Below are 17687 nucleotides of genomic sequence, written 5' to 3' on the forward strand. Positions count from 1 at the left end.
TCACAAACACGTGCTGCCACCTCGGGTTTGGACTTTATTTTAGCAGGATGAAAACAAACAAGCAAACAACTCAGAAATGTATACATAGGAGGAAAGATTGTGGGAATGGGAACTGCCTTGACTCCACTGGCTCTGTGGAAATGGAGCGCTCCAGGGCTGTTCCCAATGCACACTTAATAAACACATTGTCATTTCCCAAGGATTTAATCGGCTCTTTCAGCACATCTGGAAGTGTGATCCTGCCTGCTGAAATCCACTGAAAAGTGCAGGATTCCCTCTGCCCTAGGACACTCTAGGATATCCTGGGTCTTTCCCACCACAGGTTCCAGCACAGCCCTTTGCATTTAACAGGTGGTTTGAGTAAAAATAAAAGGTAAAAATGTAAAAAATAATTAATTTTGAGGGACAAAAAGTGCTTGTGGTGTTTTGTGTTGTTCAGGAAAACAGGATTTGTATATAATTTTATTTATACAAAAGGTTGAAATTGTAAATGGATACCCCTGAGCAGCTTTCCCTTGTGCTGGCTGCAGGCCAGAGCAGCTACTGCTGCAGCACAGGAATAATAGAATAATGAGGAATCAATGAAATAATGAAAAATCACCATGGTGGGGGCAGTTGTGCTTCCATCTGCCCCTGCCTGCTGACTTATCCAAGTGCAGAAAACTCCCAGAAATTTTTGTGTCCCTGTTGTTTCCCAACTGTCTGAGAGGTGAAGTTTGCAGTGGAGGTTTTAAATTCAATGTTCGTTTTAGGCAGGGTTTTTCAGGTTGGTTTTGTGTTTATTGCCAGACTGAGATTTTATTGCACGGAAGGGCTGAATCCTGCAGGTTTTGTACAGTGAGGCCACATCACTGGGTCTGACTCTGCACCCCTGGGAGCTGGAGGCAAACAGATTGGAAGCAAAGTCTGTGTCCAAAGGGCATTTTTGAAAGGATTATTGATCAGTTTGGGGGCTTTGGCCACCAACAGACAGATATCAGGACTTGAGGTCATGAGATTCATTCCCACATGCTGGATTCCAGTCTCAGGCAGAAAGTTTTCCAACCAAAAGAGGGGAAAATTAGGTTGGATATTGAGAAGAAATTCTTCCCTGTGAGGGTGGCGAGGCCCTGGCACAGGGTGCCCAGAGCAGCTGTGGCTGCCCTCTTCCTGGAAGTGTCCAAGGCTGGAGCAGGCTGGGACAGTGGAAGGTGTCCCTGCCCATGGCAGGGGTGGGATGGGCTTTAAAGTCCCTTCCCACCCAAACCACTCCATGACCATAAGACATTCAAGAGCAGCTGGAAGCTGCCAGCCCATGGTTCCTTTGGGAATACTCTCTCAGCTCTCTCCATCTCCCCTAGCTCTGAGTACCTGAAAGGAGTTTTATTCTAATTTTTCCAGTGGAGATCAGCACCAAAAGGCAGATCCTCCCTCCCCAGGGAGATACACAACGTGGGGAGTCCGGGAGTGCAGAGCAAAGCTCCCCCAGTTCTCCCAGTGGGATGTGTCAGTGCTTTCCTTTTTCCCCTCAGGCTCCCTTTGCATCTAAAACTTGTCTTTTTTTGGCTAAGGAATCCACCAAGTGCGTTGGAGCCCATGGTTAATAACAGTAGTAATAATGCAACTCCTCCAAGCAACTGAGAAGGAATTAATTTCTTTCCATTCCATGTTCTGCCAGGGTGGAGGTGATGTGGTCGTCACTCATCCGGAAGGAATTTCAGAGGTAATTACAAAAGGCAGAACTGGGAGCACAAGGAGCTGTAGCTACAGGTTTGGGGAATGGGCTGATGGAAAGGGGGGTCCCCACCCTGTTCTGTTGATGAAACACAGAGTTTCCAGGTAGCTCCTGGGGGTGTGTCTCCCATGCTCCTGCAGCTCCAGACATGGAATGGATTTGCTGCTCTGGTGCAGGGACCTCCTGATACAGAGGTTCCAGGGGATGGTGCTGGAGCTCGCCCCCTGCTCGGGAGTTTTTCCTCCTTATCCCACCTCAGGAGCTGTGTCTGGGCAGGTCCCTCTGGGCCAGAGCCCCTCTGGTGTGAGACAGGCTGGGCAGGCTCTGGAGCTCCCTTCCCTCCCCCTCCTCGTTTCCTTCCACCAGGATGAGCAGTCGCTGCAAGCCCAGAGCGGGAGGCAGGAGAACATTTACAAATGCTGTAAACCTGGGAGTAAAGTCTTGGCTGAATTTGCATCTGGCACCATGCTGCTGTCAAGGTAAAAACTTCTCCTTTGAGATTAGGGAGTTCTGCCTCTGCCAGGGCAAGAAATGCAACTCCAGCCCCTTTAGTGAGAAATCTGAGCCATTTTCTTGCGGTTTAGCAAGCAGGGATGGCTCCAACAGCTTTTCATCACCTCTTCTCCATCCCTCTACTCCGCTGCTCCTGTCCAGAATCCACCTCAGAATCCTTCATCTGATGAAACTTCTCTGGCTAAAATTTTTGGATGTTCCTCTCTGTGTTTTGTTTGCAAAAATAACCATATTTGTAAAACAAGAGCATGTCAAAGTACCTTGCGTTGGTTCACCTGTGCTACCTAATCTCAGTTTAATTATCAGCAAAGTCAAGGCTGTAATTTAGGTTAATTTCTTAAATTAAAGCCTTTGGGTTAAACTTGGGCTTCCAAGCTAAATTCAAACCCGACTCATTTCGGGCGTAATTTACTATTTCATCCCACGTTAATGAAGACCAGCAAGACTGAGGTTTTTCCACAGGAGACCACTGAACTCAGAGCATCCCTGTGCTGTGGGGCCAGGCCCCTCTGAGACCTCCTGGGTGGGAGGTGAGTGTCCATGAATCCCATTTCCCCAAGGGATGAATTAGGACGAGCTCCTCAGAACTTTTCCCATAGGTGTTGCCGTGTGCTGGGTCCTTTGAGCCTGTTCCCAGCAGTATCTGGAGGCCAGTCAGCTCCAACTCCTGGGTGACTTTGAAGTGTAGGTGTGACCTGCTTTCCCCAGATAATTGTTTTCTGTGCCAGCACAGAGACTCTGGGTGCACTCCAGGCTTTGCAAAGAACTTCAGCTCCATCACTGCTGCCTGGCACATGCCTGGCAGGGCTTGTTCTCCCTGGGGTCTGCTGCATCTTGAAGGACCCTCAGACTTTTGGAGGGGTCTGGTACCTCCTTTATCCTGTTCTGGTGCCTGGCTAGTGGCCTCTGAAGGAACCTGGATCCCCAACATCTCCGTGTAATGCCTTTGGAAAGTCCCCTGCTCTGGGCTGGTCTGCTGGGGCTGTGACCCCACATGAAAATGTAAACTCCAAAGGCTGATGGTGGTCACAGGGTATTTGTCCTATCCCATCCTTTCTCCTGCCCTGGGGCACATCTTTTCTCTTGGTAAAGAACACAGAGCCCTTGAGATGGTGTTGCTGGGGAGTCCCACAGTTTTGGCAAGCTCTGCGCACATTCCATGTCCCTCAGCTCCATCCTGCTCCTGGCTTGGTTTTCCTTTGGTTTTCCTTCTGAAGATCCACAGTGCTGGTGTGGAGTTTAATTTCTCCCTGTTAAAACCAACCTGGATCAACACAAGGAGCTGGGAAGATAAACAAGGATTATCCATGTGTCCTGTAAAGTGGATCCAATCACAGGGCAGTGATTCCATGGGGCCTTGTGTTTATTTATCACTCAGCTGTCCCAAGGGATTGGTTCCATTCCTGACCTCCAACTGCTTTGGGCAGCAGGATATTGCTCCAACTGAGCAGATGGCAGCTGGGAATATTGTTCCACTCTGGATTTGCTGCACCTTGTGTTGCCTTCCCTGCAGGCATTTTGTGTCTTGTTTCATTTACAGCCTGTGCAAATAAACAATTTGCAAATTAAAATAATTTTCTTTGATGGAAATTCTGCTTTTGAGTCAAAAAAGCTGCAAAGTTTCATTTGGGAATTGTTAAGGGGAATTGGTTCAGTGTTTCGGGACAGGATCATTCCCATAGGAAAGGTTGAAATTAAATGTTGGGTTTCAGAAAATGTTTCACCTGGTGTTTTGGTGGCAGCTAAAATCATGTGTCACGTTTGACTTGAGTGTGTCAAATTTTTCTGGTCTCTGCAAATCAGGAGGATGGAAGCTGAATACAGCTTTTTGCATCTGCTCTGCAAATTCACAAAGAAGATGTGCCAGGATGGGCTCTTAGAACACTCCACTGGAAACAGAAAACACACAGAGCTGCTCAGGGCTTTTTTGGCTGCATCCTCACCCTCAGCATGCAGGAGACAGACCCAGCACTGGCTCAGGGAAGCTCAGGAGCTGTCCTGGTGCCATGGGGATGGGTAAGGATTTGGCAAAGAGGTTTCGTGGAGGGTTCATTGGTGGTGGACCCATGTGTTGACATGGCCAATGGTCCAACGTGCTGTGCAACTTGGGTTAAAAATCAGAAACCATTAGATTTTACATTTTCAATGATAAAACCCAACAAATTGGGCTGCTCTGCCTCCAACCACCACCTCAGCTCTGGGAGCTTGTCCCCATTCCCTTAAATCAGTTTAAGGAACAAGGCCAGATGCTTGAAAAGTGGGTAAAACTCTTCAGTTCATAGAGCCCAACCATTCACCCACCATAAAACCTCCTCTGGTGCAAATGGGCTGTCCCAGCTTTCCCAAGACATCATTCCATGGCCCTTCCCAGCTGCTGGAGTGGAGCCTCGGGATGTTCATCCCACCATAGGCGGGACCATCCCTTTCACTGCTCTGGGTCCCCACCTGCTGGAGATGCTTGGCTGGCTTGGCCAGGACTCTCACACCTGCGCCAGGTGATGGACGAGGGGGTCCCGTTGGTGTGGGACCTTGGAGGCTTTTCCCAGGGAAGCTGCTCTGGAATGTTGCACAGAGGGCTTTTCCTGGCAGACACAGCTTACGGCCCCTCTCCTCTCCACGCCTGGCTGGAGGTTGCAGGGATTGAGGGATGGGTTGATGGGCACTGACCATCCTCTTCTGGGACCAGCATCCCAAAGGGCTGTGGGTCCTTCCTCATCTGCCCCCCTTCTGCCCTGGCTCTTTCCTTGTCCATGGTTCTTGTCCTGCCATGGGGGCTGGATTCCCACCTTGCCTGGTGCTGCCCCATTCCTGCCGGGATCCACACCTGGCACTGGCAGGAAGTGGGATCAGGAGATGCCTGTGGAGCCACAGGAGGGAGCCTGGGGCTGGTGTGAGATCTCGGCTGAAACCCCCCAGCCAGGCAGGTCATGGAAACCCCCTGGGTGGCTGGGTGGGAATTGGGAAAGTGAAGCGCTGTGGGCACCTTGGCAGACCTTGGGTTCACTCCAAATGAACCTGAGGCCCTGAAACTGCCCTTGCAGAGGAGCAGCCAGGATGTTTCATGGGATATTTGCACATCCCAGAGAAACCTCAGTGCAAATGGTGTGTGTGCAGATTTTGGGTGCCGTGCCCTTTGCCTGCTCCTGCAGCTGCTCTTCCCAACCAGGGCAATTCCCACCTGCTCCAGGCCTTTCCTGCTGTGTGCCAGTCTTGCTGTGTCCTTGCCATAGTGCCAGAGGTGGGCTCCTCTGATGTACAATTTACTACTGCTTGTACGAACTAATGGCTGAGCCATGCCCTGCATGAGCCAGCCCATGAATTCCAAATAAACCCTTGGGAATTCCCTTCCTTTTCCACACTTCCCTGCACTTCCTTCCTCCTGCAGTGATAGGCAGAAAGGGCAACTTTTCAGTCAATCACTGCAGGGGGCTTCATCCAGCTTTTGGCTCTGACACAGCTTTTCCTCCCTGTGCCTCGGTTCTCCATCCATAGAATCATGGAATGGTTTGGGTTGGAAGAGACCTTAAAGCCCATCCAGTTCCACCCACATGCCATGGGCAGGGGCACCTCCCATAGACAAGGTTGCTCATCTCACCCTCCTTTCCATTTGCCCCGACTTGTCCCAGAGCCCAAGTCCTAAAACTGAATTTTGTTTCCTCAAGGAGCCGATTATGTCTCAGGAACTGCCCTCAGGGTGTCACCAGTGCAGCAGGGACACAGCACAGACCAACACCCACAGCAGGAGGAGGGAAGAAAAGCCAAAACCCAGCAGAGCTTAAAAATGACAAATGCTCTTTTATTGGACCTTACAGTATGTTAGGCAGGGAAGTGAGGAGGCTGTAGTTAGAAATCTTATACACACAAAGCAAAAACCTTTCCCACAAGTGCCGGAGAAAACAGAAGGGGCTGGAAGAAACCTTGAATTGCAGACAAAACCTTTGGAGGTTGTAACATGTATTGGGGGGCAGAGGCTTTTAGAGCCTCTTGGAGGTGTTTTCACTGCTGAGGACCTGGGACTGTGGTTGCACAAGGCTGTGATTCACCCTTGGAACGGGATGAACGAAATGGTTGTCCCTGCTCCATAGTGCTTCCATTTCCCTTTGAACGCCTGACTTTGAGGAGAGACCAAGGGCTTGCTGACAGAGGGGCACCACGGGGTGAAAGCCCAGCCAGTGACCTGTTACAACCTGTGCTTCAGCCAAAGGTGTTCCAGAGTTCACGGAGGGGCCCTGGTCCCCCCCGCGCTGCCCCAGAGGTGAAGGACGGAGGAAGGAGAGGCTCTAGCGCAGCTATTTACACCATGATCTGCAGGGCAGGAGGCCGGAATTGCTGACGGCCGTGTGCTTGCCAGCCTTATCTGATGGTCTTTTTGCTGGTGGTGGTCTTGGAAACGATCCTGACACTGCCTCCCGTGCTGGAGCTGATGCCCCGGCTGCTCCCAGAGCTGAAGGAGCTGCCTCCGCCATAGCTGAGCCCCCCGCCGAAGCCTCCGCTGCCGCCTCCGAAGCCTCCGCTGCCTCCGAAGCCGCCGCTGCCGCCTCCGAAGCCGCTGCTGCTCATGGTGTAGCTGCTGCTGCCGCCGCCGCCCATGCCGAGCCCCCCGCCCATACCCACGCAGCTCCCGCCGCCGTAGCCCATCCCGCTGGAGCTGCTGACCACGGCTGGAAGGAAGCAGGAGCAGCCGTGTGAGGGGACAACTGGACCCCCGAGGGGGGGAGATCTGCAGCGTCACCCCCTTGGGGAGGGGTGGGTGGGAAGAGGTGGAAGGGAGGCAGGTACAAAGAGGTGGAAGGAGGGGGATAGGAAGAGGTGGAAGGGAGGTGATACTCACAGACACTGACAGCTCCGACTCCTTCTCCAGCAAGCCTGTCGGGAAAGGGAAAAGTGAGCAATAATGCCAAAACTTCATCTGTGGGACCATCTAATTAGGAGTGCATGGCCTTCAGTAGGGCGGGTGTGTCTGTGTTACAGGTGAAAGGTGACAGTGCTCATTTTTATTAGTATCAAGCACCAAGAGCTGAAGAAACAAAACTTTGCCTACAAAGTTCATAATTTCAACCATCTGTCTGTCTGCCCTGGTGCTTCAGCCCCTTGGAAGAGCTGTTTGACCCCAAGGAGATGGTCCCTGATCAGCACACAGCAGGTCTGCGTGTCCTCACCTGCTCTCCTCGCCCTCCAGCAGCTTCCTGTAGGTCGCAATCTCGATGTCCAGGGCCAGCTTGACGTTCATGAGCTCCTGGTACTCCCGGAGCTGCCGGGCCAGGTCAGCCTTGGCTTTCTGCAGGGCATCCTCCAGCTCAGTCAGCTTGGCCTTGGCGTCCTTGAGGGCCATTTCCCCACGCTCCTCAGCCTCAGCAATGGCTGCTTGGAGGTTGGCACACTGGGAGTGGGGAGAACAGGCAGTTCTTTCATTTGGGTTCCCCAAACCACTGATCATTTCTGACCACAGAAATCAATCTGTCACCCTGGGTACCCACCTTGTTCTGTTGCTGGGGGGTTGTGGACAGTGGCTGGTGGCCCCCAGGATGGTATTGAGGGCTCCTGATGGGACCTGACTCTTCCTACTGAGCCTGACCACCATCACCTCCCACCCATCTCCTGCTCTCCCTCTCAGGACTATCCCCCTCCTACCTGTTTCTTCACGCTGTCGATCTCATTCCGCAGCCTCTGGACCATCCGGTTGATCTCTGAAATCTCAATCTTGGTGTTCCTCAGGTCATCCCCGTGTCTGCCAGCAGAGACCTGGAGCTCCTCATACTAGTGCAGGGAAAGGAGGAGAGCACTTGTGAGCACTCGGAGCTCAGGGAAGGTTGAGGGGACTTCAGGGGACAAAGTGCAGGTCTGGATGAGGATTAGGGCAACAAGATTCCTCTGAAATCTGTCCATGGAATAATGGCACTTGCCCTTAACTCTCAATATCTGCTGGGAAGGCAGTGCCTCATGGCACAGGGGACCTAGGTGTTGTCACCTACAAGAACCTGGAAGGGGAAGTGTTTAAGGCCAGTTCTGCCAGTGACTCTATGAGCCCATAATCAAAACTTTTGACCATCTCATCCCTGTCTTCCCTCAGATGATGGGAAATAATTTCTGATCATTTCTGACCACAGAAGTCAGTCTGTCACCCTGGTTACCCACCTTGTTCTGGTACCAAGCCTCGGCCTCGGCGCGGCTGCGGTTGGCGATGTCCTCGTACTGCGCCTTGACCTCGGCGATGATGCTGTTGAGGTCCAGGTTCCGGTTGTTGTCCATGGACAGAACCACGGAGGTGTCAGACACTTGCTGCTGCATCTGGGACAACTCCTGCAAAAGATACAAAAAATTAAGTTGATGGTCTGGTGTCCATGACGGAAACCACAGAGATGAGGTGATTTGGGAGTCCTCTCTGCAAAGATGTTTTCTTGCATTTCCCCTACTCTGTCTCCATTTTGTAACTTATTTCTGCATAATCATTTCCAAAAGGCAGGGACCGCCTTCTCCTCTGGACCCGTAGAGCCCTGGGTGTGGGATCCATGGGGCAGGAGCTGGGGGATGCTCTCCAGGAACCACTCACCGCTTCATACAGAGCTCTCAGGAAGTTGATTTCCTCTGCCAGCGCATCGGCCTTGCCCTGGAGCTCAACCTTGTTCATGTAGGCACCATCCACGTCCTAAAGAGAAGATACCAATGGTTTCTGATGAAACCAGAACACAAAGGGGCTTCAGGACACCAATGGGACTGTGTGCACTTCAAAGTCTGTTATTCATAGAATCATGGAATCATGGAATGATTTGGGTTGGAAGGGACCTGAAATCTCATCCAATTCCCACCCCTGCCATGAGCAGAGACATCTTCCACAGAACATACTGCCTTGGATTCTTCCAAGCATGGGGCAGCCACAGCTTTGCTGGGCAACCTGTGCCACTACCAGCAGTTCCTTTGGCTCATTTTATGTCCCTGTGACCAAGGTATTTTTTTAATGTAATGTTGGACATTGACTGTGAGCCAGAACCAGGTTCTTGGGCAGAAGGCAAAGCTCTGACTCACAAGGATGTGACCAGAGACTGAGTTGTGCTGAGCCACAAGAGACAGGGCAGCTCTGTTGGCACAGAGAAGGTTGTGCCTATTCCCGGCCTCAGGAGGACCCAACCCAGGATATGCTGATCTCCCAGCTTGACCCAGCCATGTGGGTGCAGGACCCCAACTCCCACCAAGTCTTTCTTGAACTCTGCAAGGTGAGTTAATTACATTTCCTGGCCCATAATTCCCACCCCAGTCACCTTCTTGAGAACCACGAACTCGTTCTCAGCACCTGTACGCCGATTGATTTCATCTTCATATCTGCCGGGATAAAAGAGTGAGGTGGGTTGGACGGAATGAAGAGGTGGGAGCACCCCATTCCCAAATCATCAGTTGTGGCTCATGGATATATTCCCTACTCCCACATGTTTATCCAGAGCAGACGCAGAGCAAATATTACTGTCTTTGAACTGTGGGACTCCATGGTATGAGTAGTCCCAGTTAAATTAATATATTTTAATCACTGCCCATAAAGTCAAGCTCATACATAAATGTGCAGATTCAGAGCCCGTTTTGGCAGGAAGCAGGAGCAGCCATTCCTGGTGACCTTCGCTCCAAGCAAAGTTATGCAAAAGACTTTCAACAAAGCTGCACTGCAATGCCTACAAATGTATAATAAAGCAATCATTTGGTATTTGATATTATAATAATGCTAATGGCTCTGAAGAACCCACTGCAGCATTTAATTAAAACAAAAAACTCCATGGTTGTGCAAGAGGGGATCATTACAGCTCTGACAGTGGTTCTGTGGAACTTTCTATGGCTCTGAGCAACATTCTCTCATCAGATAATCAGGGCAGGGCTTGGCTAGAAAGTAGACAAAACATGCAGGCTATTGAGGCAAAAGCTGGCTTTCAAAGGCAGATTCGTGCCAGTCCTCTCACCAATATTGGCAGAGTTTTCCCTGCAGCCAGATCTCTTGCTGGACAAGGGAAGAGGTAGGAATAAGCCAGTGGACTGGGAACAAACTGTAGATTTAAAATGTGTTCTCTTTTTCAAGAGGTAGCTCTGAAATCCAGACTGTAGAATTGATCATTTGGGGCCTAACCAGTATTTCCAAAAATCCTGGAACACATTTCACGACCTCAAAAGCACCCAAAACCACACCAGCAGCTCTGCCAGTCCCTCCTGTTGGATCTAAGTGTTGTCTTCCCAGTTCCTCCCCCAAAAAATCTGTCTCTTCCCATGCTTAACTACCTAATATTAACATATTCCAGCCCTGCAGGGTGATTCTCAAATTTGCAGCCAGGACTGGTTCAAGAAGGGACATAGGTTCTCAGCCAAATAAAAGTCAATGGCCTCCCCCAAAAATCCCCTCCAGGCAGCAGGTGCTGTCTGGCGTGTCCTGAGAATGATCCATCCCCCTTGCACTGGATCCCAGCAGGAGGTTAATGCCCTACCCAGGGAAATTTTTAGCAAAGGGCTGATCATCTTCCAGGTGATGGGAGCTGAGTGAGCCTGAGCACTCCCAGGTCACCTGGGACCTCTAGAAAGGCTGGAATTTCCTTCACAGAATGGGAAATGAGGGATTTTGGAGCTGGAAGTTTGTTGGCTGCATTTCATTCTAGTTTTGCCTGTCTATTATCCTCACAATTTACTAATTTACTAATTTTTTGTCTCCTGGTCTATTATTTCAGGAGACTCCAGGGATCAGACTGTGACCTCTGTTGTACTGGAGCACAGTTCCCCAGGAATTCTGTGCTAAACACTGATCTTGCCTGTGATAAATGTAAAGTAACAAAGGGTAATTCTGGGAACACGTTTTATGCTGGGAAGAGGAACCCAGATCAAACACCAAGTGTGCACCAGCAGGAATGAGCACCAGCCCAGATTTTCTTGGCTGGGACAACTCACGCTTCAGAGTGGGATCCCTTACTTGTTCTTGAAGTCTTCCACCATGTCCTGCATGCTGCGGAGCTCAGAGTCCAGCCGGCCCCTCTCTCCCACCAGGCTGTCGAGCTGCCGCCGGAGGTTGTTGATGTAGGCTTCGAAAATGGGCTCCAGGGATTTCCTGGTGACAGTGTGACCCTGCTCTTGGAGGAGGGTCCACTTGGTCTCCAGCACCTTGTTCTGCTGCTCCAAAAAGCGCACCTGGGGAGAAACAAAACCAGGGACATGTGTGGAAAACCTCACGACTGCCAGGAAAAAGTGGGATCACCAACAGAAAAGGTCCAGAGATGTTGGGACAATCAGAAGGGAATTATTAGGAGTGTCCCAGTTTAGGGCATTGGATTCTTAAAAGTATTAGAAGCTTCTGGAGATGTTTAGCAAGATTTTTTCAGGAGTTTTAATCAGGCCAAACACCCGTACTTGCAAGTTTAATGTTTCTCCCCCTAGTAGATGTTCAGCACACCTTACTGGTTTAAACTGGTTGTATCCCATTGAGAAGAGGAGAAGAGTCATCCACCCCAGGATTGTTTTTACAGGAAAGAGAGAGAATTACTTTGTCAGTAATATAAAGGTGCTGAAAAACTCATCCTTGCTAAGAGGAAACATAAAACAGTTCTTAGTTTTCAGCCAAGCCCATGTTGTTTGTCAGCTGCGATCAGTTCAGGCAAGTCCCTAAATCCAAATGAAGTTTCTTCCTGAAGGTTTTTTCCCGAGGCAACTGATAGTATGTGTGGTTTGATGGTTCGGACCAAACTCTCACCTTGTCAATGAAGGAGGCAAATTTGTTGTTGAGGGTCTTGATCTGCTCCCTCTCCTGTGTTCGCACCTTCTGGATTTCCGGATCGATATCCAGCTTGAGGGGTGCCAGGAGGCTCTGGTTGACAGTCACTTCGTGGATGCCACCAGGTGGGCAAACAGGGAACCCGGGGCCACCTCGGCCACCAAATCCGGGCCCTGCCAGCCCAAATCCACTTCCCAGCCCGTAGCCACCGCCACCACCGGCTCCTCCTAAGCCAAAGCCAGCACCTGCTCCGCCACCATAGCCAAGACTGAAGCCGTATCCGCCCCCGGCTCCGCTCCGTAGACCTCCACCGACCGAGCTGTAGGAAATTCTTTTGCTTCCACCCAAGTTATAGAGACTTCTGCTGCCGAAGCCTCCGCCAGCTGCAAAGCCTCCTCCACCTCCAGCTCTTCCTCCTCCAACTCTGGAGACAGAGACAGAGCTAAAACTGCTCCTGGTCCCACCGCCACCACCTCCTACGATAGCAGAGCCTGAGCTAAAGCCCCTCATGCCCCCTCCAGTAGATGATCTGAAAGAGATACGGCTCATGGCTGGTTCAGTTGGGAAGACAAAGAGTAGGAGAGAGGAAAACAAAAAAAGGCTGCGCAGCAGGAAAAGAGCAGAGGGCAATGGAGACAGAAACCCCTGTAATGGGAGAGCTTGGGAGCCTCCTCTTTTATCTGCTTGGAAAACTTGGCACGGGAATTCAGAACTTGACGTGCCTTGCAGCAACTTGCCTTGTCAAACACACCTCGGCTACGGCGAGGCGCTGAAAAATGCATTGTTTGCAGGCAGGAAAGTAACGGCAAGAGGGAGCTCCCCCCTCCACCAAAGCCGCCGCTCTGAGTCATGGAATTAGCATTGAATGGGACGAGGTCTGCGCTAAGGGCAGGATGCAACATGATTCCCAAGACCCTGGGAGCCGCTTTCCCTCAGGCAAGGACTTGCTCGCTTGAGCAAAGCGAAGATTTTGCAAGTCGCATTTTCAGGTTTAACATGTTGGATAGGCAAGAAAAATAGGGGCTTTTCCAAGGTTTCCAGCTCTGCAACTGGCCATGCATGTCCTGTTGTCGGCTTGGGAAAGTTGGCTCTGAAGGTGGTTTTAATGATCACTGCTGACATTGTGCTTTTTTTTTTAAGATTCAAGTTTGATTTTTTTCTTTTCTGTATTGAAGTGGTCATGGGCTTGAGGAGATGAGCTGAGTGGAAGTTGTGTCATGGCAGTATTTCCTGGGATCTTACCAAAAATCATCTCCCCTCATTTCAGGGGCAACCAAGGCATTAGTTAACACAATTTTGAAAGACAGCAAGTAAGTGTTTTTCCAAAATCACATCAAAATAGATTAAATAGTACTTTCCTTAATATAGACTTATAAAATACTACTAAAAAGCTGCCCGAAATTATTGTGGTTCTATAGTACCTCCTTGTGAGGCTCAGGGTTCAAAATCTCTATCTGAAGTGGTATTTTTATCACTATTTCTGCCTCCCTCCACCCCCTCCTTATATTTATCCAACAGTTTCCAGGTTATTGCTGGCTCTAAAAGATGTTCTGTGGAGGGGAATTCACCCACGTTCCTTCCCAGCCCCTCCTTCACTCCACTGAGATCACACAGTTGGAAAAACTTTCTAAAATAGCTTTTGCCTCTTGATGTTGCTTCTGGGTGAACCCTTGTGCAGGAGTTTCAACCCCCACAATGAGTCTGGGTTGTGTAAAGGCTTCAGAGCCAGGGATCCTTCTCTTGTGTCCGTGAAGAGCTGGACATGAGATACAGGAGAAGAAATCCCCTCATTCCCACTCAAAATACCTCCCCAAATACTTTCATGAACTGGATTCTGCCCACTGGCCAAGGCTGCCCACCTTGGCCAGGTGAAGTAATAGTGAAAGACAGAGAGATGAGACCCCGAGCAGCTCAACCAAAAAAATTCCCAAATTCATCTACGTGAGCAAAAAGTGCAGGAGCTCAATCCAAAAGGAGGAGTTTGAGCAGATCGGCTGCGTCTCAGAGCTTGTTTGTGTTGATGTGTTTCCAACCACTGCTTTTTTTCTGTCTGGGAACTTGAAAGAGCCTGAGCAGAGGGGTTTGGTTGGGTTTGGTTTGGTTGGGTTTTGTCTCCTTGCAATCAGAAAACAGCAGCACTCCCAACTCCCATCTCCTTGGAGCCCTCCCGATTCCGATAGTGAGTCACCGTGGGCGCGATTGGAGCCGGTCCCTGGATGGGCTGATCCAAAATCCCTCCCGCGACTGGGAGGCGGCTGGGCTGTAGCAAGGGGGTGCTCTCACCCCGGGAGTGGAGATGTGGGAATATCCTGCTGGAAACGCAGCGTTTTGCTGGGAAAACTTCACCCCTAGCTCCATCCAAACCCAGCAGCTCCTGATTTCACAGTGGCAGCAACCTAAGCCATGAGACCTCTGGGCGCTGAAAATAACACAGAGATACTGAAAATAAATAAACTCTGTTCCAAGCATGGCAGATCCGTGGAGATTTGCTTTCCTATGCCTGCCCATGTGAACTGGCACAACTGTGCCAGGAGCCTGTGGACGGGGACTAGGCACGGAACTTGCCTTTGACTCCCAAATTGCTTATGCAAAGTCACACCTGGGAACAGGAGCACAGGTTTTAATTAAAGCAGAGGGAAAGGATTCATGTGGAAGGGAATCATTACTTCCCCAACTCTTCTAGGAAAGCCTGTTGCTGCAGACGATGGCAATTAAGTTGACTATTACAAAGGATCTGGAAGAGCAAAGCAAAGGATGGTTAAGGCACCAAAACAAGGAAAATTCTTGCAGAATCTCTCAGTCCCTCACACTTTTCTGTCTCGGTTTGTGTCACTCACATGCAGTGTCCCACTGAAGGTGCTCAGGGCTGCAGGGGGGCTGTGTTGGCCCCTCTGGTGGGACAGTTCCCTGTGGAGAGGCAGGACATGTCATGGGGGGTTCTCTGGGGGGTGAGGGCACTGCAGAGAAAGGGGAGGAGGAACAGGGCTCCTGTCTGCAGGAGCTCAGCTGCCTTGGAGCTCTGATTTGCTCTTTTTTTCAGAAGGGACTGGAAAAATGATGTTAAAAACTCACCAGGTTGGTTAAGGTTGGGTTGTCATGAGCTGTGTTAAATCCTCGCACCCAACCTGTGCAATTTGGCGAGGTCAGAATTCGAGGTGACTCAGAGTCTATTTTTAACCTTCACTGGGTTTTTTTGCCTGTCTGCAACATCCTCTGGACAGCAGAGACTGAGGAGTCTTGGTGGATGACAGGCAAGGATGACATGAGCCAGCAGTGCTCATGACAGAAGGAATGGAATTCCCAGTGGAATCCTGGGATGCCTTGGGAAAAGCATGGCCAGGGGGTCAGGGAGGGGATCCTGCCCCTCTACTTGGCCCTGGTGGGGCCACATCTGGAGAGTTGTGTTCTGCTCTGGACTCTACAGTTCCAGAAGGATAAGGAGCTCCTGGAGAGGGTCCAGTGGAAGCCACAAAGGTGATGAAAGGTCTGGAGCATCTTTGATGAGGAGAAATGGCAGGAGCTGGAAGTGGTCAGTCTGGAGAAGAGGAGACTGAGAGAGGATCCCAACAATCATAAGAATGTCCAAATATCCATAAAAATATCTCATTTGAGAGGGTCTCTCATCAATCCATGTGAACATCTCCAAGGAGTGGAAAGAGGATGGTGTCAGACTGTTCAGTGGTGCCCAGCAACAGGACAAGGATCCCAGAATCCCTGAGGTGGGAACAGACCTCTGGGATCATCAAATCCCATCTGTGCCCATCCCCACCTCATCACCAGCCCAGAGCACTGTGTGCCACATCCAATCATCCCCTGGACACCTTTAGGGACGGCCAGTCTACCACCTCCCTGGGCAGGGAGGAATCATGGCCATACACCAGAACACAAGAAATTCCACCCCAGCATGAGGAAGAACTTCTTTCCATGGAGGTGGCAAAGTCCTGGAAAAGCTGCCCTGGGAGGGCATGGATTGTCCCTTTCTGGAGCCATTCCAAGCCCACCTGGACGCCCTCCAGTGTCACCTGCTCCAGGTGTCTGTACCTTGGCGGGGGGTTGGACTGTATGAGCTCCAGAGGGCCCTTCCAACCCCAGCTATTCCAGGGTTCTGGGACTCTGAGTCTGGGTTTAGCCCTGGATTTAGTCTTTCACTGAGGCTCCTTTGATTTCCTGGGCAAAGGGGATGAGATGTTGCTGTGTTTTGGTGCACCTGGGTTTGAGCAAGGTTTTGCTGAAGCATCTCCTTTGAACTTGCCAGGACACGCTGGCATGTCTGCTCCTGCTCCTTCCCCTGTTCCTGCTCCTTCCCAAGTTCTGCCCGGAGTTATGCAGGGCCAGGATGTTGCAAGGTCAGGGCAGAGCAAAAAATCTGAACCTTTGAAATTCAATAAGGGCTTTGCAATAACGTTTGGCTGAGGGTTTTTTCTTCACTTTTTCTTAGTTTTATTCTCCTTTTGCAATGATTGACTGAAATATCTGCATCAGTGCTGTTGCTGTGTTCCAGCACCCATCACAAACCCAGATCTTCCAGATAAGGCCTCCCCAAGAGCCCTGCAGACACTTGGGCTTGCTCTGGCTTTTTAAGAAAGAAAAAATTGAATCCAGAGGTTTTGTCTGGCTGCCCCAAACCCTCCCTTCCATGGAAGAAAATAGTTTGGATTGACCTAGGTAAATTAAGGAATGATGATAAATTATCTTGTCACTTATGGATAAACCTTCACCCTCCTTCTCTTCCTCCTCTTCCTCCTCCAGTTTTTTCTAATTCTTCAATTTATTTTGGGACAACCAATCTCAACATTTTCATTATAATTTAATCATAATTTCAAAGCATTTCCCTGGAAGTAAAGAAAATATGCCTCCAGCTCATTCTGATGAAGGTTGGAAATATTTTGTATTGCAGGTTCTGGTTTAGAATAAAAAGATAAATAAAAAGAACAAATAAATTACAATCTGGTTTTATTGGACATATTCCAAACAGAGAGAGGAAGGGAAATATGAAGTTGCATCACTATTACGGAAGTATAAAAAGCTGCAATTTTCTTTTTTAATGGTGCTTTCCAAAAATAAGACACAGTGGAAGGCTAGAGGGGTAAATTCCACCAGAAAAGGGGAATATAGATTTGGGATGCTGGAGTTCCTTTGGGATCCTGCTCTCGACTGCCTTGTTTCCCACACTCTGGGCTGGAACTGCTGCACTTCCCAGTTTCCCAAAGGTCTTTCTTGTAGCAGAGGAACCCACACAGAGAAGAGATGCTGGAATTCCCCCGGAGCTGTGGACATGGCCCTTCAGGCAGCTTTTTCTGGCGTGATTTTCGCAGTCTCAGACTTTCCCAACCTGCTGGGACCAAGGCCATGGGGAAGGACAGCAAGACTTGGATTGCTGGAGGATTTGGGAATTTTTGAAGACATTCCAGCAACACCTTGCATGGGACAGGACAGAAACCCCATTTAACAGCAAGCATTGATCTTGCTCTTGAAGGACTCATTGTGTCAGACATTATTTAGAATTTTAAAAATCTGGTAATTTAGAAAACAAGCCCTTTTTCATAGGTTCTGGATCAATCACTGATGAATCCTCTGACAAAAACTACCCCCAAAGTTACATGTAAGAGTCACTGTGGGAAAACTCATTTAAGAAGAGAAAGGACAGGAACGGGAGAGTGATTTGGGAAAAGCTTTTTGATAAGATCGTGGCACACTGAATTCTCATCTGTGGGTGGAGGGACCTCAGGTTGC

The 17687-nt window shown here is 49.9% G+C and overlaps 1 protein-coding gene across 1 annotated transcript; it reads right to left on the reverse strand.

The window, feature by feature from the left end:
* Positions 1-6580: 6580 nt before the first annotated feature.
* On the reverse strand, positions 6581-12503 carry LOC311164260 (keratin, type II cytoskeletal 6A-like; the record flags this gene model as incomplete). The annotated part of the gene is made up of 9 exons (XM_084223642.1): positions 6581-6888; positions 7059-7093; positions 7387-7607; positions 7859-7984; positions 8363-8527; positions 8778-8873; positions 9484-9544; positions 11160-11374; positions 11934-12503. 9 exons carry the CDS (start codon positions 12501-12503, stop codon positions 6581-6583), a joined length of 1797 nt encoding a protein of 598 aa, XP_084079768.1.
* Positions 12504-17687: the final 5184 nt, after the last annotated feature.

Source organism: Fringilla coelebs (assembly GCF_963513975.1).
Source record: "Fringilla coelebs genome assembly, chromosome: 30".
NCBI classification, from domain to species: Eukaryota; Metazoa; Chordata; class Aves; order Passeriformes; family Fringillidae; genus Fringilla; species Fringilla coelebs.